We start from the raw sequence: 25,015 nt of genomic DNA, 5'->3' as shown, positions 1-25,015 counted from the left end.
TCATGCTGATGTGAAGCCGCAGCAAGAGGCCGCGTTGGCTTATTCGACTGAACGAGTAAAGGCGAAGCTCCGCGCGCGATCAACACCCTCCTGACCAGCGCCCGCCGCCTCCAGCGGCGCCACAGACTTCCCGCACATCTCCACCCATCGCTGCCACGGCAACGGCGAAGCAGGAGAGACGGGCCGAGCAGCGCGCCTCCCTGCCGCAGGGCGCCCCCTCTGCCCGCGGGAGGACTTCCTTTCTGTGGCGGCCGCTCCTCCTCCCCCAATGGGAAGCGCCGGCCCGGCATGCAGCGCGGCGCGCCTCGCTTCCCGGCCGCGAAGATGGCGACTCCCATGCATCGCCTCATCGCTCGGAGACAGGCGTGAGTGCGGCGGGCGGCGGGCCGGGCCGGGCCGAGCTGGGCGGGCGAGCGGGAGGAGAGCGGCCGAGGCTTGGTGATCCCCGGCTGTTGGGCGCAGCTCGCCGTGCGAGGCGCGGGGTGGTGGGCCGGGCCGCGGGGCTCTGTGTCTCTGTGTCTCTGTGTCTCTGTGTCTCTGTGTCTCTGTGTCTCTGTGTCTCTGTGTCTCTGTGTCTCTGTGTCTCTGTGTCTCTGTGTCTCTGTGTCTCTGTGTCTCTGTGTCTCTGTGTCTCTGTGCGTAGTGCCGCAGGTCGGAGGTTTGGTCGCACTCCGCGACTGTGCGGGACCGCAGAGAGCAGAAACGAGCTGGAGCTGCTCTCGGTAAAAACTCGTTGGCTCTGTCCGGCAGAACTGATTCATGTTGAATTTCAGAGAATTACGGTGGTGGAAGGATTTGTGACATTATTGCTTTCCGTTCCTTTGTCATTGTGTACCGTAACTTATTTTCTATTTTCCGCAGGAAAGTAACTGGGAATTCAAAGCGCTTTTGCAATACTTGCTCTTTTAAGTTGTAAGAAGTCATTGCTTGATTTCAACGCTTCTGAAGTCTTCATATGCCTGCTAGGTTTATACTGATTTGTGCATCTGCCAGTCTTTGCTTTCAGGCAGGAGTCACTGATCTGTGTTAAATGATTACCTTAATCTCGTGCTTTCCATTAACACGTGTTGGTGTTGGGATGGTATTTATAGCCCTGTTTTTGCTGAGCTCTTTTGATCTGTTTCCTGGTAATTGCGTTGCTTTTAGGGCTCGATCTTATTTTAGCTTGCATGGGATTCTCTGCCTTAGTCACGTGAGCCTTGTTAAAGCCCAAGAAATATGGAGTTGTGTTACTGCTGCTTTGAACTTCTACTCCTGTGGAGTCAGGTCTGGCCTGGCTTGTGACACCATCTCTGTTGATGAAGCAGAGAGGCTTTCCTGGTTCTGCTTATGTGCCACTGTGGTGGCAAAGCCAGAAGTCCCAGACGAGACAAAGCTAACTGTTCTGCAGGCCTTGTTTTAGGTGTCCTGGCCTTGAAAAACGAGTCATTTGGTGCTGAAAACATGATACAAGGGCAGAAATAAATTACAGCAGTTCTCATAAAGCTCACTGGCTCTAGAAGTAGTTTATGGTATGGCCTCAAGTCAGTCACTTGAGTGCTCTATGAGTGTCCTTATTTGTAAAGCAGGAGTGTATCTGTGAGAAGATACAAAAGCAGCTGTTCTTTAAAATAAATAAATAAAACTTAAATAAAGCTTTAGAATCGTGGAGCAAATGCTAAAATCTGAATACACAAATTTTTCTTAGTTTTCTGCTAAAAGTGATCAAATTTATCTCTAAAAACTGAAATGCAGTTGTAGAATGCCCACTTGTGGTTCTGATGTTTGGTTGATTTATACTGCAGAAAGTGAATAAGAATCTGATCATTCTTACAATAAATCTTCTGTCAGGCTTTAATAGATCGTAGGGAAATTCAGATAAGCTGCAGCTGGGAGCAGCTCTGCTTCACTTGCTCAGATCCTGGCTGCTTTGAGTGAATTTGGAAGCGCTTGGCAGTTGGGTGATAAATACCAGGGTGTGAAACTGAGGAGTGCAAAGTAGACTTCCAGAAGTGTGTACAAGTGAGAAAAGAAATTGAGCTGCAATTCATCACTGTACGGACAGCCAGTGTCCCAGTTCAGCATTTGCTGCTTTAACCAGAAGCAGGCTTAAGCTGAAGCTCTGGAATAGAGGAAAAGCATCTTTCTCCTTCCATAAATAGTTGGTATGAGAGTAGCTTGGTAACTGCAGTAGCATGTTTGCCAAAGTTCTGTGTGTATTTGATGTTACTGTTCTTGTTCTGATTCAAAAGCACCCATGGACATCAGCCTGCTTTAACCGTAGTGATGTGTGTTGTGAAGGCTGTGCTAAAGAAAATGCGTATTTTTTCAATAGGTAAAACAGGCAGATGTGGGATCGGTCACTTAAATAATTCTGCATTTTTGTAGGGAGGCAAACAAGCAGCACGTAAGATGTCAGAAATGTTTAGAGTTTGGACATTGGACGTATGAGTGCACGGGGAAGAGAAAATACCTGCACAGACCTTCAAGGACAGCTCAGTTAGCAAAAATTCTGAAAGAAAAAGAAAAGCAACTACTGCTGCAACAAAGGTAAGACTGACAGAATGAGAATGTTCAGCTTATTAACGAAGAGGTAATTTGGTGTGAGCGTGGGAAAGGTGGTGCCCTAGGTTTTCTTTTGTCCTTTCATCTGCACTCTGTGATACTTGTTCAGTTTTAAAGCCATAGTGTGTGCTGGGTGGGGGAGGTACACTCAGAATGCATCTGAGGCAAAAAATAAAGCGTGCTGAAGTTAAAATAGTTGGAGACTTTTTTAGTGAAATGCTGACTCCTGAGTAGCTCAGTTTCATATCTTTGTGTGCTTGGCCAAGCAGGTTGGTGTGGAGCTGAAGATGTCTAGAAGCGGTTCTTTAACTTCTGCTTAGTTTTGTTGTTAAACTGTTCCTACAGGTGGCAAAGGTCCACTGTTAAGTACATAATGGTTCAAACAGATGAGCCGTAGGTTATTGGGTTCTCAGTCCTGTGTTCCTTGCAGTGTGAAGACCTCCCACTAAGTTGTGTATTGGTCCTGAGAACCTGAAGACATGCCTCCTTGTCGCCACCTCGTGCAGCTCAGTGTTTTGACCATAGGTCACCAGTGCTACCAGGATGTGAGTTATGAAAGAGCTCTGTTATCTTGCTAAGAAGAGGATAGGTGGTGACCTCTGTCAGAGTGATCTGATTTGACCTCATTGGCTGTTTCAGCTGAGACAGGAACGTAAATTGCAGTGCTGAAATACTGACTGAACTGGGAGTTGTCTTGTGTTAAGAGTACTATAAAACATTTGATTTTGAAATAACTTCTGATCCAGTGAGTAACCATGAAGCAATTTTAATCCTCTAGTAGTGCAGATAAGCACTCCTAGAGCCTAAGTGCCTAGGATCTAAAACTCGCTTCCTTTCGAGGCGTTTTGGAGGACTGCTGCCACTTTGAACTGAAACCAGGATGCTGCAGTTTTATTTATGGCTCTGCAAACACAGCGTGGTGCCTCGGGGAAAATAACCAGGTGTAGCGGAGCAGCTTTGTTTGATCTGCAGCGGATCAACCACTTTTTTGTGTAGTTTCTTAGGGAAGCAAACTCCTGGATTCATGTGAGGGTTAAAGCTCAGAGGGAGGCACAGAGCTGTGCCACTGCAGCCTGCCTCAGTCCTAACGGTGCTTCAGAGTGTGACTGTGTGCTCACGGTGGCTCTGGGACCTGGCAGCCTGTGGTAGGGTTCTACAGCCTTCGTAATGGGAATGTTTATAACATGCAGAGATACAGGAGAGATTCAAACTTGGTTCAGTTTGGAGTTTAATGAATTTTCTTCTTGCCTACAGGATTTTGTGAGGGTGTGGAAAACTCCTCGTGTAATAACTGTGATATTTTCACAGTGGTTGTATGAAAACACAAATGTGCCAAATTTCATTTTGCTAGCGTGCAAATGGCACTGAGTGAACTTCTGTTGAAATAACATAGCTTATGCTTAATGTTTTCTTGTTCCTGCCCTTCTCTGGAGTCTTTCTCAACAAATACTGCTTTCTGATTTCTAAATATAAAGTATTTCTAAATATAAAGTATTAGCAGCTCTTCCAATTCACGTGCTTTCTGTTCTGTGCGCTTAAGATGGCTTTCAATAATAATTTCAGCTGAGGAAAAGGTATCCTCCTTTGGGAAGGAACAGACAACCTCCTTATGTGTCAGAGGTGCATTAAGTACCTTGTAAATACATGATGAGGAATGACGTTAATCAGTTTAATTCAATTCCAGGCTAAGTTACATGCTGTGTTCTGACAGTCAGGTGTGAAAAGGATGCAACTGGTAAATTTAACTGAAATGTTTGGAGGGGAAGAAAAAATCTGAACTTGATGACTGGTGGGAACCTCTTAAAATAGACTGTTAAAAGAAACTTTGTCCTGTGGTATTTGCTACTAAAGCCTTCTGTGAGTGTATGAATATATGGGAATATGAAAGACAGGTTGCTGGTAGGGTCAGTAGAAACAGGTTGTTCTGTGCCTTTTGTGCCTGTGAGAAATGTGATGAAAGTTGCAGACTAATTTCATCTTCTAATCCTTTGTTTCAGTCAATTCAGTTATTGTGAAATGTGGCTGCACAGGACCTCTCTGTATCCTTATCCCCTCTGCTTTTCCTGTCCCAAGATGCTGTCTGTGCAGTACAAAGAGAAGAGTAAAGGATAAAGCATACTTACACAGGAAATTACAGATGAATTGCTTTTTTTTTTTTTTTTTATTGCTTTTTTTTTTTTCCCTCCCCTGTCCTGGGTTTGTGGACATTCCTTCTAGTTTGAAAAATGATTGAAAATGCATCCTGAATGAGTTTTGGGCAGCACAACTCTCTGCCAGTGAGACAGCAGTTCATTGATACTGAACTCAGCTCTATTGTGCTGCTAAATATTTCCTTTTCCTATGCATTAACTAAAGGCATTGTTTTTTCCCCCCTAATCAGCACTGGAGAAAGTACTGCAGAAAGGAAGACCAAGAAAAAAAGGTATGTGGGTAATGATGGCAAGATGTGCAGCTATTTGAGTGTGGGATCTTGCACTTGGGTGTTGCAGCAGGCAGTTTGGGAGGGCTGTGTATGGAAACTGAAAGGCAAAATTGTGAATGCTGACTTTGCTGCTGCTGCTTTTAGCCTCGTTACAGATGTTTGTACAGCAGATACTTGGGAGAATTTCTATTCTTCCCTGTCCAAAAACTCTTAAATTTTTTGTCTTCTGTTTTCTGTTTCTTTTTTTTCATACTGACTCTTTTATCTCTTGTGATTTTGCTTTAGTAGAAATCTTGTTTTTGCCTCAAAGTTCATCAGGTAGTTAAATGTGCAAGAGTAACACACTGTTTCTAGTAGGTATTGTTCCACCTATCTGTCTTGCTCTTCTGTTGTTTGCATCCCCTTTTCTTAACAGCTGTCTCTCTGAAGCTTTGTTTAAAGAATGAAATAAGTATCTTAAAAATAATAATAATAATAAAAAATCAGGGAGGTAAATATTCTGTTCCCACCCCACCTCCCGTTCCTCTTCACTCCTGGAAAAGAAATAGTAATTTGAGCCAGAAATTCTTAGGACGTTCTTCCTCCTTTAAATCCATGGTAATGCTAGCTTGGGAATCCACTGCAATCTCTATTAGCAGAGCCCTTTCAGGAGCAGCTTGAGCCCTGCTGCAGTGCAGCTGAGCATTAGTCTGACACATGGGGCACGTCTACAATAATCACCTCCTTGTCTCTTTGCATTTCGTAGCCTGTCCTCTATCTCTAAATCTGATCTAAAGCCAATTTCAGGAGGTTTTTGAGAAGAAGCCTTTTGCTTTGTGTGCCAGTTGTTCTCAGCAGCTTTTAAAAACATGCCTTTATATGAAGCTGTTGTTCCTTCTGGCTTTATCGGATTACTTGACAGCAGAACTGAGGTGCTGCTCAGGATTGCTGAGGGGCTCTTTATCAGGAGGGTCCATTTATTGCTGGAATTACCTGGAAATGGTGAGGTCATAAATCCAACCGATTTCTAAACAACGGAGTTCTTAATTCTTCCTTCCTCAGCTTTCTCGTGTGCTGCAGTGCTCTATTTGGCATTCTGTATTTCAGAGCATTTGAGCCCTGAACTGCTGCCAGATTTAAAAAGGAGCAGAAGGATTTGTGGTAGGAAGTTGTTCAGCCATTTTTTCCCCCTAAAACTTCTGTGCTCTTCCAATTGGTGTCCTGTTTTGATGCAAGTATGAAATCCAGCAATATAAATTCCTTTTGAGATAATGTGGGATTTCTGTCTCTTTGTTGTGATCCAGGAAAAATTAAATGCAGAAAATTCAGCAAAGCATTGCCATTAAATATGCAGGTTCCAGAATAAAAAGAAAAAAGCCAGAGTAGTGGGTTCTGGCAGAGAGCACAAAGCCTTGACACAGTGTGTGTGTGTGTTCTGATAGCAGCACAAAGCTACAGGCTTAACCAGAAAAGCAGGAATGGGCAAAACTGCCATTGTACAATGCTGTAACATCAGGTGGCACAGAGTTGGCTTCTGTGTTGGCTTCATCGTTGCTGTGTGGCATCCTTCATTTGGTAATTGAAAGCCCCCTTCGTGGAGGGCTTTTTTTTATGAATCACAAACAACTCTAACTGTCTAAAGGGTGAAACTTGTCCTAATTCACTCGTTCCTTCAGGGCACACAGCCGTAAACATCCAGGTAACTGTGCTCCACGTTGCAGGTCTCATTTAAGTAGCGTGTTAAAATCACTGGAGGTTGTTAGATGATTTAGGTGGAATTAGGAAGGATAAAGTCTGAGAAGAATGATAACATGCATTACAAAATGCAGCAGTTGTTCCATGATTTGTGCGTGGAAACTCACGAGTTTATTAACACTTACGAGCTTGTGAGGTGAATGGATGCTGGAGAAATGTTGTGCTTTTCCAGTGGTGTACCCACAAATCTGGAATCTACCGATGGTTAGCATCGAGGATGTTACATCACCTAATTAGGACAAGAGAAAATAGGTGAATTTTAGAATAGGTGAATCCTTTGTCAGGTTCTTGCCCATATAAATGGGTCTGAAATTCAGTGAAGCTGTTTAGACAGAGAGTTTGTGTGGAGCTGCCAAAGGTCAGTTTAAAATGGTCCCGTTCTCTCTCATTTAGCGACTAGTTTTACATCAGCAAAAAGTCTGTATTTAACCAGACCTTAGGGATTTTTTTAATAAACAGCCATTACATCTGCACAGAGGAAGAGAGATAAGAGATGGCAGATGTATTACAAAAACTTCAGTGGTTTGTTTACGTTGCGTTACAGACCTTGATCTTGAGAACAGCTGTCTTACTGGAAGGGCTACAAATGGGGGGAGAATAAATGAAGTTGCAGAGCATGCACAAACCCACTTTCCAGTGTTCCTAATGTCTTTATCCTGGACTGTTTCCACACCTTCTGTCCTACCCTGCAAACATAAGCACTGTGTAATTGCAGAAAGTTTGGCTCCTTTTGTCAGGAGTAATCTAGGAACAGTTTCCATTGAGCACAATTCTGACATCTGTGAAATCACTGATGAAATTTCCACCAACACTTACATAGCCAAAATGTCTCTTGTTATTACAGTTCTGGGCATCCAGTCTTTGTTAATTTCTGCCTGAAGCTTTAGCAGTACAGCACATTCATGCTTTTTCTGCAACTTTGTTCTTGTGTTGAGGTAGGCCAGTGAAGTCACTAGATGTTCCTAAAAGCCTTGCCAACTTTCAAACTTACCTTTTTTCCCTGTAGTCCTGCATTTGCTTTGATGTTGTATGGGCCAACTTACTTCACACACGTGGTGTCATTCTGCTGTTGCTCAAATAGCCAAAATTTGTTCTTTCAGAATAAAGGCAGGAGCTGGGAGGAGGACAAGGAGGGAGGGAAGATTCTTAAATTGTCAGGCCTGGAAATGTTCAGAGCAATTAATCGATCTTTGGATTACAGCAGAGTATAAAGGGCAGAACTGTGCTCATCTATGTATTTGTTTTCTTTCAGATCTAAAAGTGTAACAAGTTCCAGCAGCAGCAGCAGTGACAGTTCAGCTAGTGATTCCTCATCTGACAGTGATGATTCTTCTACCTCTTCTTCTTCTGATAGTGACAGTGATGAGAGCTCCTCCACATCCTCCTCTTCTCCATCCTCGAGTAGTACTTCCTCATCTTCGGAGTTTGAATCAGATTCCAGTTCCTCCAGCAGTAGCAGTAGCAGCACAGACAGTAGCTCTGATGATGAGCCACCAAAGAAAAAGAAGAAGAAATAATGAACAGGGAAGAACTGCTTCTGAGTGAATTATAACATTCTTCAAAGAGGTTTTGAGCACGTGGTTGCCAAACAGTTTCAATGGTCAACATTTCTTCTGCTAAAACTCTCTAAATGTTCTGTGTCGTTCATAGGACATGAAAGGTATTAAATGGCACGTGAAACTTACTGAAAGAGTATTTTTGAGGTTTATCATTTTATGGGAAATCTTTTTTAGTTTAAAAGTCTATCATCAGATTTGTTTATATGAGCTGAGGCCCAGTGACCTGGATGTTTACGTGCTGGAAAGCAAAATCTCTTTATTTCAGATCATGCTGTGCATCATGTTCTACTGCTCTGTTTATGGCAACTTTTCTTACATTTAGAAAATCCTCTAAACTATCAGAAGCAAAAGCTTCACACTGCTGCCTGTAGTGCACTGTCATTGCTGACGTGGAATGCACAGTGCACACGGAGGACCTGCCATCTCACTGTTAACAAATACATGCTGCTGAGCTTTTTTCTGGTGGCTTTTCCCGATGCTTCCAGGCCGAGTCTTACTTGCACCACAGAACTTTCAGTGGCGTTCCTTTGTTCGTGCTGGATGTACTACTTGTGCTGTACCGAGGCTTTGCCTGTTTCCACAGTTCGTGTATTTGTAGTGCTTTTCTGAGACAGTGTCTCTTGCAGCAATGTCTGTGTAAGAAAGAGGAGCAGTGCACGATGGAAGGATTGACTGATGCTGCTTAGGAGTTTCATCTTTGTGCCTTGTTTTGTAAATCACTTGTATCCTATTGGAAGAAGGGCTTGAATAGGTGTGTTTCAGAACTATTAGCTTTCAGTATAGAATAGGCAGTACAAACGGTAGTAACAAACAAAAATGGCACTATTTTTAGGAGAGAGGAAGGCTATTTTCACTGAATGTTCAGTGAGGAGAAGAGTCGTCTCTAAATGGAATTCCCAAAGGAGAGAGTTTCCCTTTTGATATTTTTGCAAAAAAAAAAAAAAAAAGAAGTTGTGTAATGTGAGACTGCCAAGCTGTGTTGTTGGGCAGGTGGTGGCTGGCGTTGTGCTCTGCAGTAGGAGCAGCCCTGCGCTCATGGGAGGTGTGTGTCTGTGAGACTCTGCAGCAGGAGGTGCAGGTTGGTGCAAAGGAATCCCAACGTGCTGCAGAACAATTACTGCTGGTTGCAGGTTGAAACTTCTGTGTTCTTTTGGTGGATTTGAGCATTGGCATTCGTATTCTCATTTGGGATGTTGTCTCCTGGATTTCTTATTGTTGGAGTTCCCTTTTTTTTTGGGAGGGGACGTCACACGTGGAAGAATTCTTAAATATCTTGATTTAGGTAAAATATAGTAACTATTTTTTATATTTTTATGGAAAATGCAGTGTGTAGTATTACTTTTGAATAAACTGTGCTTATATTTAAATGTTTGAAAATATGTATGTTGTGTGTTTTAGTCTGTAATCATTACTGTGTTTTACAGAACGCTGCAGACTTGTAAATAAAATTAACAGAAAATCGTTTGAAGTCCTCCTTAGTGAATGTACTGCTTAATGGGAAAAAGTTAATAAATTATTAAACGGTGCTTTCTAAGTTCATGCTTAATGGCAATCAAAATGTAAGTGATACAGTAGTAAAGCGTGGAAGAGGCGGTGGTGGTAGGGAGAAGGCATTTGGAGAGCTGTATTCTTAGAGGTGACCCGAATCCCAGCCCTGTGACAGCTTTGGCAAACTGATGACTGAAGCAGGTTGTTGGGAAGCTTGCAGCCCTGACTTCCATTGTAGGGGCACAGCAGGAATGGGGGACTGCTGGAAGAGGACACAACACCCATTTCATGGAGACCGCGTGCAGAGAATCCAGGCTCTCGTTCTGCGTGGCATTGAGCTGAGCAGCAGTAGCAGCAGTGTGGATGTGAAGGGGGACTGTGATGAGGAACAGCAGTTAATTAGGAGGGAGGGGACAAGGGATCAAGTCTCAATTATCTTTGCTGCCCTATTAAGATCGTGTGGGGTGTTTGTTTCTGCAATCTGTAATGCTGCCGGTACTTGTGTGGGTGGTTCATCAGAAGTGTAGTGATATTCCTCATTAACTCATCTCTGCCAAGAAAGGAAAGTTGATGATTGTCAAACAGCCTGCTAAGTGCTAAAGCCAGTTACTAAGTTCAAGGGTTGGTCTCTTCCTACTTATGTTTGCAGTGTCTGCAGCCAGCTAAATTGGGTCAATTCACCAAGGCAAAAGGAAATCCTTGTGTATGTTATGTTCTGTTAGCAGGAGATATGAAAAGGTAATATAATTACAGATAACATTAAGGAAACCTTAATTTCTAGCCCACTGTTGGGTTATGAGTGGGGAGACTGAGGTGTCTTACTGCTTTAACTGCATATCACATACTGCCTAGAGCTGATAAGGTCCCAGACCAGCCACAAAGCTATCTACTCTCACACTGGGTGTTTACTTTTGAGTATGTTTTATTTTTGTGAGTTTATGTATCTTGTTTTACAGATTAAAACCCACCAGCATATGAAGAGCCTTCCTTACCAGTTCACCTTTCAACACACTGCATCCTGATACCTTGTCACAAGATGCTTCAATTCCAATCCTTTTTGACAGGTATTTCTTTAATTACCATCCTTCAGAGCTCCAGGTTAAGTACAGAAAGGCATTAATTGGAAGCAAACAAAGCAACCCTCCCTTCTCTGAAATTATTTACTGAGCACGTATATTTTTACATGAGAGTTGTGTATCTTGGATCAGGTTCAATTTAATCCTTCCTATTTCAAGCAAAGCTGCCATCACTAATTGAAGTGAAGCAATTGATGCAGTCTGGTAGAAAAACAGCCTCAGGAAAAGGCATTGCATTTCAAGGGAAAACACTACTGAGTGATAGGAGAGCAAAAGAAGGGGGGAAACCTGATATTCTAGTGTAAAGCTATTGGGTGGATTTGCTTTATACAGAAATCATTCCACGTACCTGAGCCTCATGGATGTAATCTGTTTTATGAAGTCACATTTATCCAAGATGTGTCTCTAACCAGACACTGAGATAGGAGTGGGGTCAGGCAGGTCTTCACAGCCTAATTTTGTTCAAAATGTGTTTTTTAAAAAAAAAAGTGTGCGTGGGGGGAGAGGCATTAGGAACAGTACAAAACGTGACACGGAATATCAGCTTGAGAGGTGATACCCCGAAAATGCCACTGTCAAAATATAACTATGAAGACATGAGTGAGACGTAACACGAATGAAGCACTTTGATTACTTGCTGCTCCTCTATTTACACTGCAGCGTTACTTTCTCAGCGAAGCTGCCTGTGACCTCCCCACCTCTATAAAGCAGGGAAGTTGTTGGCACTTAACTTTGAGACAGGGCAGAGTTCATCCCCATATCATCGTATTTTGTAGTAATGTTGGTAATTTCTTGGTTTCGTAACAGAGCTCACATTTAACTGCCAGTAACAACAGTTGATCTATTGCAGATGGCGCCAGGCTTAGCTCGATTGGATGTTTTTACAGCGTCTTTGCAGGAAGGTTCCCTGCAGTCAGAGCCTCCATTTGGATGCGGTGCTCAGGGCCGTGGTTCAGTTAGATTGCGCAGTACGGTCAGCTTGTGACTTGATGATCTTGAGGGTCTTTTCCAACCTGAGCAATTCCATGATTCTTTTTAAATGCTGGAGTTTAAATTGCAGTCGTGCAAGAATTTTTTTTTACAATTCTGCTGCATTTTATTTGCACGCTTTAACCTGTATCTTTTAGTATGAACACAAAGTAGAACTGCGCTCCACTGCACTTAAAGCCATCTGCTTCCACAAACCAGCTCTGATGTATTTATTTTTGTTTTGCACGGGAGCTTTTACACAGTTTAAACTTGCAGGCTTTTCCACGATCACCGACTTTGGGAATTCTCTTCTTTTAAAAGCTCTCCCATGTGGAAGAGCCGTTCCTCGGGCGAATCCGCCTCCCGAGGTGGTGGCTGCGCTTCCGCCCGTTGTTTCGGCTCGGAGCCGCGCTCCGTTCCGCCGGGCTGCGGCGGCCAGAGCCCGACCGGGAGCCGTCGCTGCCCGCACGTGGCGGTGCTGAGCGCGGTCCGGGCGAGGCTGTGGAGAATTGTTCTGCGCCCCGCCCGACGGGAATCCGCGCTGGGTCTGCGATCTGCCCTTAGAGGAACGCGGGCCGGCCGGTAACGGCGCGACGCGGCCGGGATGGAGGCGCGCTCCCAGCGGTGACGTGGAGGTGACGTGAGGACGTGCGGCGCCGCGCAGCTCCCGGCACGGCGCGGGGGGCGGCGCTGAGGGCGGGGCGGAGCCTCGCAATGACGTGGAGTGAAGACGAATTCCGTAAGCGGGGCTCCATTCCCGCTCCCGGGGTGCGGCGCGGCCCGTGACGTGACGTGACGTGACGTGACGTGACGTGACGTGACGTAACGCTGCCGGCGTGGTCACGTGCCCGCGGAGTCTCTCTCTCTCTCTCTCTCTCTCTTCCCCCCACCCCGCCCCCCAACCGTCGGCGGGTCACGTGAGCGGCGCGGGGCTGCGGCGGCGCGGGGACTGCCGGGAAGCGCGAGTGCCCGGCTGCGGGAGGAGCCGCGGCCCGGCAGGACGGGCGCAGGGCGGGCGGCAGCCGGAGCCGGGCCCAGGGCCGCCCAGGCCGACGTCGCCAGCCCACCCCGAGCTCGTCTCGCCGCCAGCCCGGCCCCGGACTCCGCGATGGAGCGGCGGGAGCCCTGGGGAGCCGCCGTCGCCTCCCGCCTGTGAGCCGCTCCTCCCGCCCCGGGCCTCGTCCCGCGCCGACAGCCGGGCCTGCCGCTCGCCCTCTGCTGCCTCGGGGCTCCTCGCACCCCTCCTCCTTTTTCTCCTCCTCCTTCTCTCCGCCCGGCGAGCCGGTGGCGGCAGCCAGGAAATGGTCCGGGCCTAGCGGAGAGCGGCGAACGGAGGTGAGACGCGGCCGGGGGTGGGGGCGCGCCGGGCCGGGCAGCGCCTCCCGCGGGGATCGGAGCCACGGCGGGGCGGGCCGGGATCCCGGCGGCGGCTCCGCTCCCCGGGCGGCCCCTGCCCGGCGCTGTCCTCCTCCCGGTACAGCCGCCCCCATTTGTGTCCGCGGCGGGCCTGGCCGGCGATCCCCGGTCCTTCGGGGAGCGGAACCCCGCGGGCCGCCGCCAAAATGTCTGCTCGGGACGCCGCCGGGTGCTGCTGGGGCCGGCGCAGCCTCCTCTCTGGGCCGCGGGGTTTAATCCTTCTTCTGATTCGATCCCGGGGCTTTGTTCCTTCCCCTTCGCTCTCTGTTTTCGGCACCGAGCGGCTGTGCGGAAGGGACAGGGCCGGGGGGCTCTGTGTGCCGCTGCGGGCACGGCCGATCACCGGGCACAGGGACTGCACGGCTCGGAAGGGGCTGCTGGCCGTTGGTGTATTGCTGTTACGTAAAGCATCGCCCGCGATGAGGATGGCGTTATGCTCTGTGATTGGGAGAGCTGTCACCTAACATTCCTGAACCCGGGTTGACAAGGTGTTTTTTTTTCCAGTCAGTGCTGTTGGGTGCTGGGCTGCAGAGCTCAGTGCTTTCATTTGCTGACTGTTCTGTTTGCATCTTTAAATGGGAAAGTAGCAAACTTCATGACTTCCTTTCACCTGAGTGCTTACACCCGTGCCTCAAGATTGGTCTGGAACGCTGATGCCCCGATGAGAGCAGTGCCTCCTGTGGGCCCATCTCACAGCCCATCTCCATTGCACTCCTATGTGATCATTTCCTTATGAAGGCGCTGACGGAGCTGTGTTCCCACTGATGTCAGTCTGCCCTCCCACTTGCCTCCTGCGAGCAGAGCAGGCACTTACTCAGCACTGACACTCTTGGAAATTAACTTGTTCTCCTCAAGCGTCTGCCTTTATTTTCACCACACTGCCAGCTCTCTTCTCCTTACTGCACTACTCAGAAGTGCTTCTCCAGCTCCTTACTGTGAGAGGGAGTGCTGTGCAGCCTGGGGCGTTATTGTGAAATAGGGTCCAGTCAAGTGATGGAAGGAGTGGCATTCAGTATCTCCTCTAATGAGGGAACCGCCATTAAAATCACAGTGCTGCTGTTGTGTCCTGTGCCCCAGCGAGGTGTGCGATGTTCAGCCTTAGCCCTGTTGGTCCTGTGTGGCTATGGTACACGAGCTGTACAGCGGCTCGTATGGTGATTGTGGGGTTCTTGCTGTCAGTAACAGGAAGGGAAACTTTTCCATTGGGCATCGTGAATATTTTGGCTGTCTTGATGCATTAGTATTATCTTTTATGATTTCCCAACTTCGGTGTATGTGTTGTATAGCGTTGTACAAGAGCAAGTTCTCCTCTGCTGAATGCTGTTCTCAATCATGAAAGAACACAGCAAAGTTCAGCTCCAGCTTCAAAAGCAGATTAAAGCCCTGATATTTTCTTCCCAGCTCTTAGTTACTGCTTTTCTGAAACATTGTGAGAGGGAGATGGAGCACCTGGGGTTGGTTTTCTTCATCAGTTTTGTTCAGGAAGCCACACGGCAGCCCCCCCCCCCAAAAAAAAGATATTTGTGTGTTTTGCATTCTTCCCAGTTATAGTGATGTGAGCTTGATAAAAATCCAGTGAAATATTTCGTGCTTGTCTTTTCAGTGATATGGAATGTGTTTTTCCCTGGTTATAACCCAACTATTTAATGAAAGAATGCCACTTTTTTTTTTTTTTTTTTTTAATCTGCAAACACCATAGAGTTTGCATTGTTCAGGTTTTGTAAATAAATACTTTCAGCAGAAGTCTGTCCTGACCTCACAGTTGGTAGATAATAAGTTGGCAAGCACACTTGAGTTCCTCCTTCCTTTTCTAGCTCTCAGCTGCTGCCAAAGGTGCTCTGCTGCACTTTGTGTTCCACAGTGGTTGCTCCTGGATGTCAGATGTGACTGAAGGCACACAGCTTGTGTGTTACTTGCTGAGAGAACCGTGTCCTGTCTCTGTTGAAGCAGGCAGGACTGTGACTAGGTGGTGGATGGGGAAGCTCAATGCTGTCTGTGTTGCTGAGAGCAGCCATAACTGCTCATCACTGCTTCAGCGCCTCTGTTCTTTTCCCTCCTGCTCCTTCTCTTGTTTGGAGAGTTCCTTGTAGTTGTTACTAGTCTTTTCCTTTGCTTTAGATCACCAGAAGGCTGTACTGAGGGCAGAAACAGCAGCAAGCGATGTCTGTGTTTGAGGCTGAACACTGAGTGCTGAGAGGTGAAACGGGCAGCTGTCCTGCAGGCAGATTTGTCCCTGTTAGAAAGTGGGGGAAGAGTGCTAGGATCTTCCAGGAGGCCACGTTAATGGGCAGCAGTGTGTTTGCAGAGCTGGGAGAAAGTGACACAGCGTCGTGTGTGGGGTCAGAGGGTGTCAGAATAGATTAGAGATTTTAGTGACTGTGAGGTTTGTTCTCTGCGGCAGTAATTTCACATTGCTACATGTGCGTGCTTTGTTCTATGGGCAGGCTTCTGTCTGCTGTTACTGTAAGCTCGCAGTTACCTTCAGACGGGCTGAGAAGGAATAAAACCCAAGTCTGCTGCCTCCCAGGTCGTTCGTTTTCAGTGTCTCACTTGGAGTTTGTGTCACAGAGCAGCTGATGTTGGTGCTGTTGTCTCTAAAGCAGAAAACCTCCAAGTTGTGAAGAGATGGAGGGGCCATAGCATGGAGAGTGTGAAAGCGAGTCAGGAAGCTTTAAGAGTTTGTGCTTCGGTAGAGCAGCGTTAGACGTATGTAAAATATATTGCTAGCTGTATTAAAACAAGAAAATGAGAAAGTGAATTGATGGAACTGCAAAAGCAAAGATGAAATAACTTAATCTAGCAATTACTCTTCTCTTGCAGGGTTGTTCCTTTTCTGCAGTTACTCAGGGCTGACAAGATGACTTTTACCTTGTGAAATGTTAGGGGTTCTGTCGCAGCTCAGGAAATATAACTGCAGAGGCTCCGGCTCCTTCCTGTCATAAAGCTTTTCTCCTGAGTTTAGTCAGCCAATATTTTTATAGCAGTACTGTTCTTAGGCTTCTCTTTTTTTTTTCTTTTTTTTTTTTTTTTTTCCTTCTTTTCCCCTCTGGAAACCCAGACGGATTTTCTCTTGCAGTTACTGTGTCACTGGAGGGACGTATCCCTGCTGCGGCAGTGCTGGGAAGGGGAGGGCGGTGCAGTGACCCCACGGAGGTGCCTCGCCGTGCTGTGGGAGCAGGGCTCACTTCCTCGCCTGGTCTCGTGCCAGCTTTGTACGTGCAGTCCTGAATCCCACTTTCCCATTTAGCTGCAGGACTGTTTGCATCATGTGCTCATGGCTCCTTTAGTGCCTGCCGTCTCCCCAGGCTCTCCGGTTCTTACTGCTTTCCAGATTTCTTTCTCTAACTTTGTTTCAAACCTCCTTTTTTCCCTGGTGCGGTGAACTGTTCTGCTTCCCGAGAGCATTGGCTCGTAGCTCTTCAAGTCGTCGTGTCTCTTGTTCTTACTTGATTTGTTAATTATTCCTGCTGACGAATGTGAAACCCAGTTTATTAATAGCACCAGGTACCAACAGGAGGAAAAAACCCTCATGTGCTTGTACTGTACAAACACAGAATAAGAGAAGTTCTTGCCCTGAAGTCTTGAACTAATTTTCTCCTGTTAACAGCTCATTACTGCTGTTTGCCTGCACTTGGTTCTGTTGAGGCGTGGTACCAGCCCTGCCTCTCTGAGCAGCTCCCCATTTATTGATCTCTCTTTATCGAGTCAATCTCCCTTTTTATTCATGATTACTGATATTAAACGATTATTGAGAACTCAAACATGTTAGTTGTCCACTAATTTAATTGTTTTAAAATTTGTTTTAAAACTAAACAAATTAACAGTGTATTTTTACTAATGTAGTTATCCTGTAACGATCGTGTTTTTCAGTACAGACTTATCCCAGATCTCTCACTGCTGATAATTCTATTCCTCTCCAACCCAGAGAAGTCTCTTGCTATGTATTTCCTTACAATTACAGGGCAGAATAAAGACTACGTGTAGCAGCCAGCAGCTGGCATAATGCTGCAGCTCTCTTAAAGCTGGCATCATGGTTATTTTCATGTAAAAGACCGACTTTCCTTCCTTATCTGCAATCTGTGAAAGTGGCTTTAAGATGTGTATCCTTCCTTTAGGCCGGGCTTGAAACTGTCCTCAGCTGCTGAGTTTGGTGGCTCTTGAATGGAGTGTCGTGGTTCTGTGATGTTTGGTTCTCAGTATTCCACATCGTAACGTCGTGTGGGGCACGGGGAGTTTAACTGTTAATGCTCGAGTTCTGGGTACCTGCCCGGAAGAGAAGAAGAGCTACATTCCCATGACATGGAGGAGCAGGAGGGAACTGTGTGTGCGTGCCTCTTCTTATGGCTGGGGGATATCAGAGCACCTGCATTAAAGCACAGGGAATTCCAAACTCAGTGCTTTTAAAGCTTTTTCCTATGTGTGGTGTTAAAATGAGGAGGCGTCCAGATTCAGGTACCCCATAACTTCGTAGTCTTCAGGAAGCAAAGGTGGATGCTTGGTGTGATTGGTTTGGATTGTACGCTGCTTGATGCTGTTTGCCATGCAGATGCAGTGGGCACTGCTGGCCTTCCCTACAGGTGCTGCTGTGTTTAACTTCATTACAGCACCACCTGCTTCTTTTCCAGAGTGGCCTCTTCAGGCAGTCGTCGTTGGGGCAGAGCTGCGCTTTTCCTAAGTTGATACAAGGCAACAGTGGAGACTTGAGTGCATTTCTTGGTGTCGTGTGGCTTTTTTTGCTCTGCTGTATCTGCATTTTTTAAGTATTAGCTATAATTAATACATGATTTTGCTGGTTCTATACCTCTCACAATTAGGACCTGCCCAACAGTGGTATCAGAGCCTTCTATCTTCCAACCTCACTGCTTCCCACCCTGACCTGCCTGGGCTTCTCCATCCCTGTCCAGCATCGCATGGCAGCTCCACGCCTGGCCGTGCCTCCACATTTCCCCTCTTTGGGTCTTCAGGAGGGTGTTTGCACGGGGGTTGTGTGCAGTGCAGCACTGTGCTGCTCTTCTGATTCCCGCCTGAATTAGCTTTTCAAAACGAACCTTTGCAATTTTGAAGAAAAAATGAAAATATATTTAATTATGAGAACTGAATGCTGAGAGCTCAGTGTGTCTAACCAGTGACCGGTTATGAAGTGCTCTTGAGACAGGAAGAATTGTTTAAACTTGTCCTTAGCACAGGTTGTAAGATTTCAGCGGGGTGAGATGGCATGTGCTCCCTGTGAGGTACTTTGCTTGGCAGCTTTGGTTCCCACACACTGAATTCTCACTCTGCTGAACACCACCTCTCTCCTGCCATCTCACTGGTACTGCAGGTACATGGGGATCTTTTCAAGACCTGAACCGTGACAAAGCTGCAGTGTAATAATAGAAGTGTGTTTCGAGTACAGAGACCGTGGATATGAGAACGGAGGAGCCGTTCTGCTGCTCCTCCAGCGTGCATCCTGGGGTGGCAGGCAGCAGATAAGCGCACAGCCACCCCGGAGCCATGTAAGGCAATGTGAGCATAACTGGTCCTCCAGCAGCAGAAATCTGGAGACGAGCTGTGACAGCGTTATTTACTGCAGCTGACATTTAGAGAGGGTGCTGCTCTGGTGCTGTAGGGCTGCATGGAGCCGTCAGATGCACAGTGCCCTTTCCCTTGCCTTACTGAGGTCCTGCTGCAGGCGGCCTGTTTGAAATGACTGCTGCAGGCCAATGTAAATATTAAATATTTTTATATAAATCATGCTTCAGAATACTAAATGTGTGCTTCCATGTATGTCGCTAGCTATTCTGATGTTACTGAAAGCTCAGTAGCTGATAAAAGTCGTGCGCTTTTATATATTCACATATATAGCCTTGTTTCTGCATTTAATTTAATTTTCTGAAGACGTTACAGAGATTTTGTTGATGGAAGTGCTTAACTGGTTTTAATCAGACTTTGATGTGCACGAATCATTAAGGCAAGTTGGATGAGGAGATAAGAGTCCACAATTCTCTTTGTATAGCTTGGCTGCAGAGCAACTAATAGAAAATTTTTCCTGTATGGGAGGGTAGAATGAAATCCAGAAAGCCACATCAAAATGATTTTGTGCAGTGGTATGTCTTTGTGGGCAGAGGAATATAAGCCATAGTTTTCTGACAAAATCTGAAGATCTCATTACCAGTTTTCCATTGCTATTAGCATAAACATTTCCTCGTTCAAAGATCATTAAAAAATCGCTTGGTCAAAGTTCCGAATGTGAAAAATTGAGCCTTTAAGTTGACAGTATTGGAAACAATGAGCAGAAATGCATTAAAGGAGTCTGAAAGGAGGAATGCTGGGTGAAGTTGGTGTAGCAGGTGGGACTGTTTTGTTGTAAGTGAAAACAGTAGCTTTAGTGGAAGCTGCCGTGATTGGAAAATGTTTGATTTTATACAGATGCAGTTATTTTATTTGCCTGACTTTGGGGGCCTTCAGGCATAAAGATTGGACAAGATGAGATGCGATGGGCGTGATATTTTTACTATCTTACATCTCTTCTTGATGTGCTGGGTGGTCCTGCGTGGCAGGGAGCTTACCGACAGATTTGTTTGTTTGGAGCGGGCTTTGTTTGTGCGTTTGGGTGTGTGGGTGCCTGCTGATGTTAGCTGTTCTGTTTTGTTTTCTGTTTGCTGCTTTTTTGAGACTGACATTCAGCCTTCCAGCGCAGCGGTGGCGATGTGCCGGTGACGGGATGCTGCGCAGCTGCTCTGGGCCCTGTTGGCTGCAGGTGTGAGGCAGTGGGGCCGCTGCTCCTGTTCAGCATTGCTTCCAAGCCCCCGGTGAAGTTTTGGAATCACTGCCTTTCGATTTGTTCTTACGATGCAGATGGGATGGGTTGGCATTGTGAACGTGGTGATAAGCATTTCACACCTGTGGAAGCGATAATGCAGGTACCTGGAGAAGGTGGAGTGGAAGGGTTCTGCTTGGGTTACTTCTGCTGAAATATCTGTACCAATTATATTTAATGAGGAGTTTGTGCTGTGATGCATTCTTAGCCAATAATTAGCAGAAATGCTTTTTGCAGTTCAAGCGGTCTTCAGCTTAAGTTTGTTAATTGCTAATAAGCTCCTAGAGAAAGACTTTTCTTGCTTCCTGTATCTCTCATTTCTGGCTCCTCTCACTGTTTTTGTGATTGTAAGAACAAAGTCTCATATTCTCTTACAGCCACATGAAGCAGGAGCCACACGGAGGTGACACATGCTGATGTTCCCTGGTGTCATTTCCTGCAGCTGATCAGCCCAGTGCTGCCCTGGGCTCCATGTTGTGCTGGGTCAGAGCCCAGGGCTGTTGGCACCCGGCAGCACACGTTCCTTCAGAAGAGTGGTAGAGTGCTTCTGGGGGTGGGTTACAAACAAACAGAAAAAGTAAAGGTGGGCAGAAATGAGTACGTTTTCATCTTGGTTTCTGTTTAAGAGGACTCCACCATTTGAATCTCATTGGTTGGTGTCATGGGGTGATTTCTTGCTGAGTACAAACACACAGCACGCCATCTGTTTTAACCCAGTGTGCACCTCAATGTTTTTGAAATTATTATGTGTAAGAAAACAGTGAATCATACATTCCAAAATTGCTCTTCGCTTGTACCGTGCTGATTTTGAAAGGGAGATAGATGCAGGTCATTGGCAAAACCAGTAAGAATGTGCCTCCTGTGCCAGACAGGGGAGGAAGGCCGAGCTGCTGGGCTGAGCTGCTTTGCCCCCCCATGGCTGTGGGCTGTGCAGGGAGCAGGTGCTGTGATTGCTGTCACACCTGGGAGCAGTTGTACCGTTAGCTGAGGTGCTGTGGATGGGCTTTGTGCCTTGTAACACGCTGACACGGTGCCTAGCAGCCTGTTGCTTTAAGGGTTTCGAAATTCCGCCCAGTTCTGGCAGGAGTTTTGCAAGGCCGCTTGTCTATTTCCTTAAATTCATACTAGAAGAAGTTTTAACGTTCTCTCTAGTGGCAAGATTCATTGGGTCTCGCTGATTTCAATTTATGTACGTTGTTAGGATTGTACATTCTGCAGTTTTGTTTGTCGGGGTGTTCAACTCCAATTAGAAATACGTTAAGAGTGGCAGCCAGAAGCAGCGTGCACAATGCCTGTGCTGGTTTATCACACAAAGGAGTTCAGTTTGCATCCGAGCAGACCAAAAACTGCACGTATCTTCTGTGGAAGGCACCTCATGGCTGCTGTTACCCTGTGAAGAAGCCCCTAGGGGCAGGGGCTGCTGATTGCAGAGGAGCAGGACCTGCACTGGGCCTCGGCAGCACCGCCTCTCGCTGCCTGGATGTGGTAACACTGCACAGCATGGCTGCTGCATCACAGCCCTGCCCAGGTGGGTGGTGAAAAGAACTTTGAAAGAAGTATGAAATAGAAGCAGGAAACGCGTTGAGGGGAGCGCAGTGCCAGCAGTGGGCAGGTGGTGAAGCGGGCCTGGGGGTGTGGGGCGGGGGGCAGCTGCCCCATGGCATGGCCAGCTCTGCAGCTGAGACTTGCACGGCTCAGTTACTGCTTGTGAGCTGCTTCCTGAACCACTTGCGGATCCTGAAGATTGCGTCAGATGAGAAACCCACTTTTTGTGCAAAGTCCTCAGTAAGGCTGGGCACAGCGTGGGTTAATAGCCCAAAATAGTGTTTTGTTACCGATGCTTGTGCTGTGAAGATGTATCAAATAAAAGTAGAAAGAGAGCTGTGCATGAAGGAGCCCTGAGCGGGGCAGAGATGCTCTCAGTATTTGTGCAGTGTGTGGAGCAGGGCGTGCAGCTGGGAACGGTTACACAGGACCTCGATGCTTGATGCAGTGGCTGAATTTATCATCTCAAAACTGTGTTTCTTTTAGTGTGTTCTGCAGCAGAATTCTTGAGTCTTGGTTATGATAGGAAGATAAATGTCTTGCGAGAAAGCACAGACAGATGATCCTTCAGTAGGACTGGAGGAAATAGCAGTTAAACCTGCGTAATGTAGGTGATAATGTTTTCAGTCCTGCTGCTTCTGAAGTTCTGTTGAACAGGAGGAGGAGGTGGACCTGGTAATGGATTGATGTTCCCCTTCTGCCCCAGCACTCCCTTTGGGTGGCACTTTGTTAAAATGTTCTGTATTGCTTCAAATCTTACACAGAACGTATTTGTCAGAGAATTTCTGCAAAGATCCTTTCTTAATCCTAGTGCTGTGGAGTTCATAATACTCGAATGTAATGAGACCTTACAAGACAGTCAATTAACGTGAGGAAGTCAGAACTCTAATAGCCAGATTAATGCTGGATTTCTGAATAGCTATTGCTTAATAAAATTTGAGCACCAATTGTCTTTGTTTCAAAGTTTAAACAGAAGAACATGTAGGCACAGGAATTCTGTTATTAAGTTTCTGTCCAATTAAACTGTAGAATATTGTTGGGAAACTATTATAATATGCTTGGTTAGCCTGTGTGGGCATGAAGAAATCGCACGTAGAAGTTTTGTGTTCATGGTGCTCCATCTTTGCATCGTGGGAATTGTAGAATCTGCTCATGATTGAGCACTGCAAGGACGAGAAGAACGTTGTTTGAATGAAAGATCAAATTGGGCTGAAGTATGCTGATTTGGGATTCGTGCGAGAAACAAAATGGTGTTCTCAGCAGAAGGCAAAATTCTGCTGCAATGAATCCTCAATGTAGTGCTTGCTTTCTTGTTGTCTTCTGAACGTGAGCCATCAGAACTGGATTTCATTGGCTTGGTTAAGAAAACATTTTATCCCTGAATGTTGCTTTGTTATAGCAAGACAAAGCAAAGAAATGAAAATACCAACGAAAGTGAAGTTGAAATTCTGCTTCACTTTACAGCAGAAATGAACTTTGCTTGGCTTGCAAGAGTTTGTTGTTGAAGCCTCTTTATTCTGTCTGACTCGGAGCCCTGGCTTGGAGTTGTGGTAGATGCAGAAATGGCAGTTTTGGTACATGATGGCTTTGTTGCATCGCAGTTTTCAATCTTTGCCTTCCAAGTCCCGTCCCTATGGCTGAGCCACTGCTGCGCCCTCTGTGCGTGTGGTCCTTTGGGGGCTGAATGACCCCTTCCTCTGCTGTTTGCATTCTCCGGAAGAGAAGGGGGGCGCAGGGCATTGTGCTGTCAGTTGTTGGATTTCCCTCTTTCTGTCCCCTTTTCTGTAGTAACAGGACAAAAAGGAGGGACTGACGCTGGTGGCCTGTGAGCATCTCTACTGCCTGGGAAGAAAAGAAAGCTGGGAGAGCCGGGCAGCTGCTGCCTCATCCTGTCCATAAAAGGAATAGAAAAAAGAAAGCCAAGCAAAACCGATTGCTTCAGATCTGCATTTTTTTCCCTTCCTCTCTCAATAGGAGATAGGGCACGTTTCTTTCTAACAGTGCTTTGGATGCTGCCTGCCAGCCTTGTGCAGGAGTCTGGCTGGCGATGTGCAGCCCCTCCGTGGGTGCCTTGCTGAGCTGAGAATGAGCTGCAATCACTGCTTTGTTCTTAGAGCCGTCCTCAGCAGTGACACAAAATAACGCTGCTGCCTGTGTAAGGTTAACCCAGGGGAAGGGGTGGTGGTGGGCCCAGATGTTTTCACCGCCCAGTGATACTGCTGCACAGAATATGGAGTTGTAAAGAAGGAGTGGTTTGGGTTCTCTCAACCCTTCAGTAAATTCTTGGATGTAAACATTTGAGGCTCTTTTAATAGTGTGTTTTAAAGAACGACTTCAAACTTTTCAAATGAGCTCTGCTGCTGAAATGAGAAGTTTCCTGTTTTATTTGGGTTCTAAAATTCGGTTGCTTTGTTCTTATCTTAATCTAATTATTATCTTAGCATCTATGAGCTGGATCTTGGGCGCAGTGAGTAACACGTCCATCTCACACCTGAACTTGTCTAATAAAATATGCTTACAGAGCCTTTTTTGTTCTAAAGAATCCCCAAGTCCTTTCTTTGTAGTCAGTGCTGAGTTACAAATCATCATGATAGCTCTTGCATCCATCATTGAAGGGTGGTACTTTCAGAAATAGAACATGCTAGCTGTTTGGTACTTGGGTAATCCAGTACAGTGTTGTGGACTGGAGGGAGGAATCTGGCAGCCAGAACTAAAGGAGCAGGATGTAATTACCTGCATCTTCACTTGGCTGGGACACTGGAATTAATGAGCCGCTCTTAGAAAAGTGCAGAGGTTTTCCTCAGCTAAGAGTGGTGAAGGATTTGTGCTCTCTGTCTGAGGAGCAGCGGCAAGCCCAGGCACATAGTGCTTTCTTGGGGATTTTTGCAGTTCCAGAGCTGATCAGGAAGGAGCAGTGCCCTGTAGCAAGCTGCTCTTTCTCCCTGGTAGTTCTCATCAAACATTAACCTAACCCAAGGCAACTTTTTCCCTTCTTTTTTTTTTTTTAAAGCTCTGCCACCCTGGCTGTGTGTACAAAGGTGTTCAGCTCTTACAGTACTTTGTCATCGCACTGTTGTGAAGTATGGAATAGTTAAACATTAGAAACATTAGAATTTATCAAAATGATGAAAATCTGGTTCGTATTTGTGTGAAATTACCAGTGCAGTTGTATTTTATTTTATTTTACTTTTTGCTGGTAACACAGACCTTCTGATCGAGCTTTGGAAGAGGGGATCTCTCTATTCAAAATGGGATTATGTTTTAGAAACAAACCAGGAAATCTTCATTCTCATTAAAATACCCAAGTGAGGTTGTGGTTCAGGTACATTGGTGCCCTCACTGTGTGTGCCTACCACGGATGGTGGCCGATGCTGAGCTCTAACTGCAGAGCACCTCTGGCTTAGCCAACCTTTCCTCCCATTGAGCAGATAACATTTGCACTTGGAGCCATCCCAAGCTAAAT

General features: G+C 46.2%; 1 protein-coding gene across 4 annotated transcripts; it reads left to right on the top strand.

Annotated features, from left to right (window-relative positions):
* Positions 1–305: 305 nt before the first annotated feature.
* ZCCHC10 (zinc finger CCHC-type containing 10) lies at positions 306–8,217 on the top strand (the record flags this gene model as incomplete). Of its 4 annotated transcripts, XM_079542493.1 has the most annotated exons (4): positions 306–365; positions 2,368–2,529; positions 4,925–4,966; positions 7,953–8,217. In XM_079542493.1, 4 exons carry the CDS (start codon positions 325–327, stop codon positions 8,215–8,217), a joined length of 510 nt encoding a protein of 169 aa, XP_079398619.1. The 4 variants fall into 4 exon arrangements, with proteins under 4 accessions (XP_079398619.1, XP_079398617.1, XP_079398616.1 ...); XM_079542491.1 differs by lacking the exon at positions 2,368–2,529 and having other exon boundaries at positions 325–365; XM_079542490.1 differs by lacking the exon at positions 4,925–4,966 and having other exon boundaries at positions 325–365.
* Between the last annotated feature and the right edge of the window lie 16,798 nt (positions 8,218–25,015).

Source organism: Tetrao urogallus (genome assembly GCF_951394365.1).
Source record: "Tetrao urogallus genome assembly, chromosome: 14".
Taxonomy (NCBI): Eukaryota; Metazoa; Chordata; class Aves; order Galliformes; family Phasianidae; genus Tetrao; species Tetrao urogallus.
The sequence above is the reverse complement of the archived record's forward strand: the minus strand, read 5'-3'. Positions and strand labels throughout refer to the sequence as shown.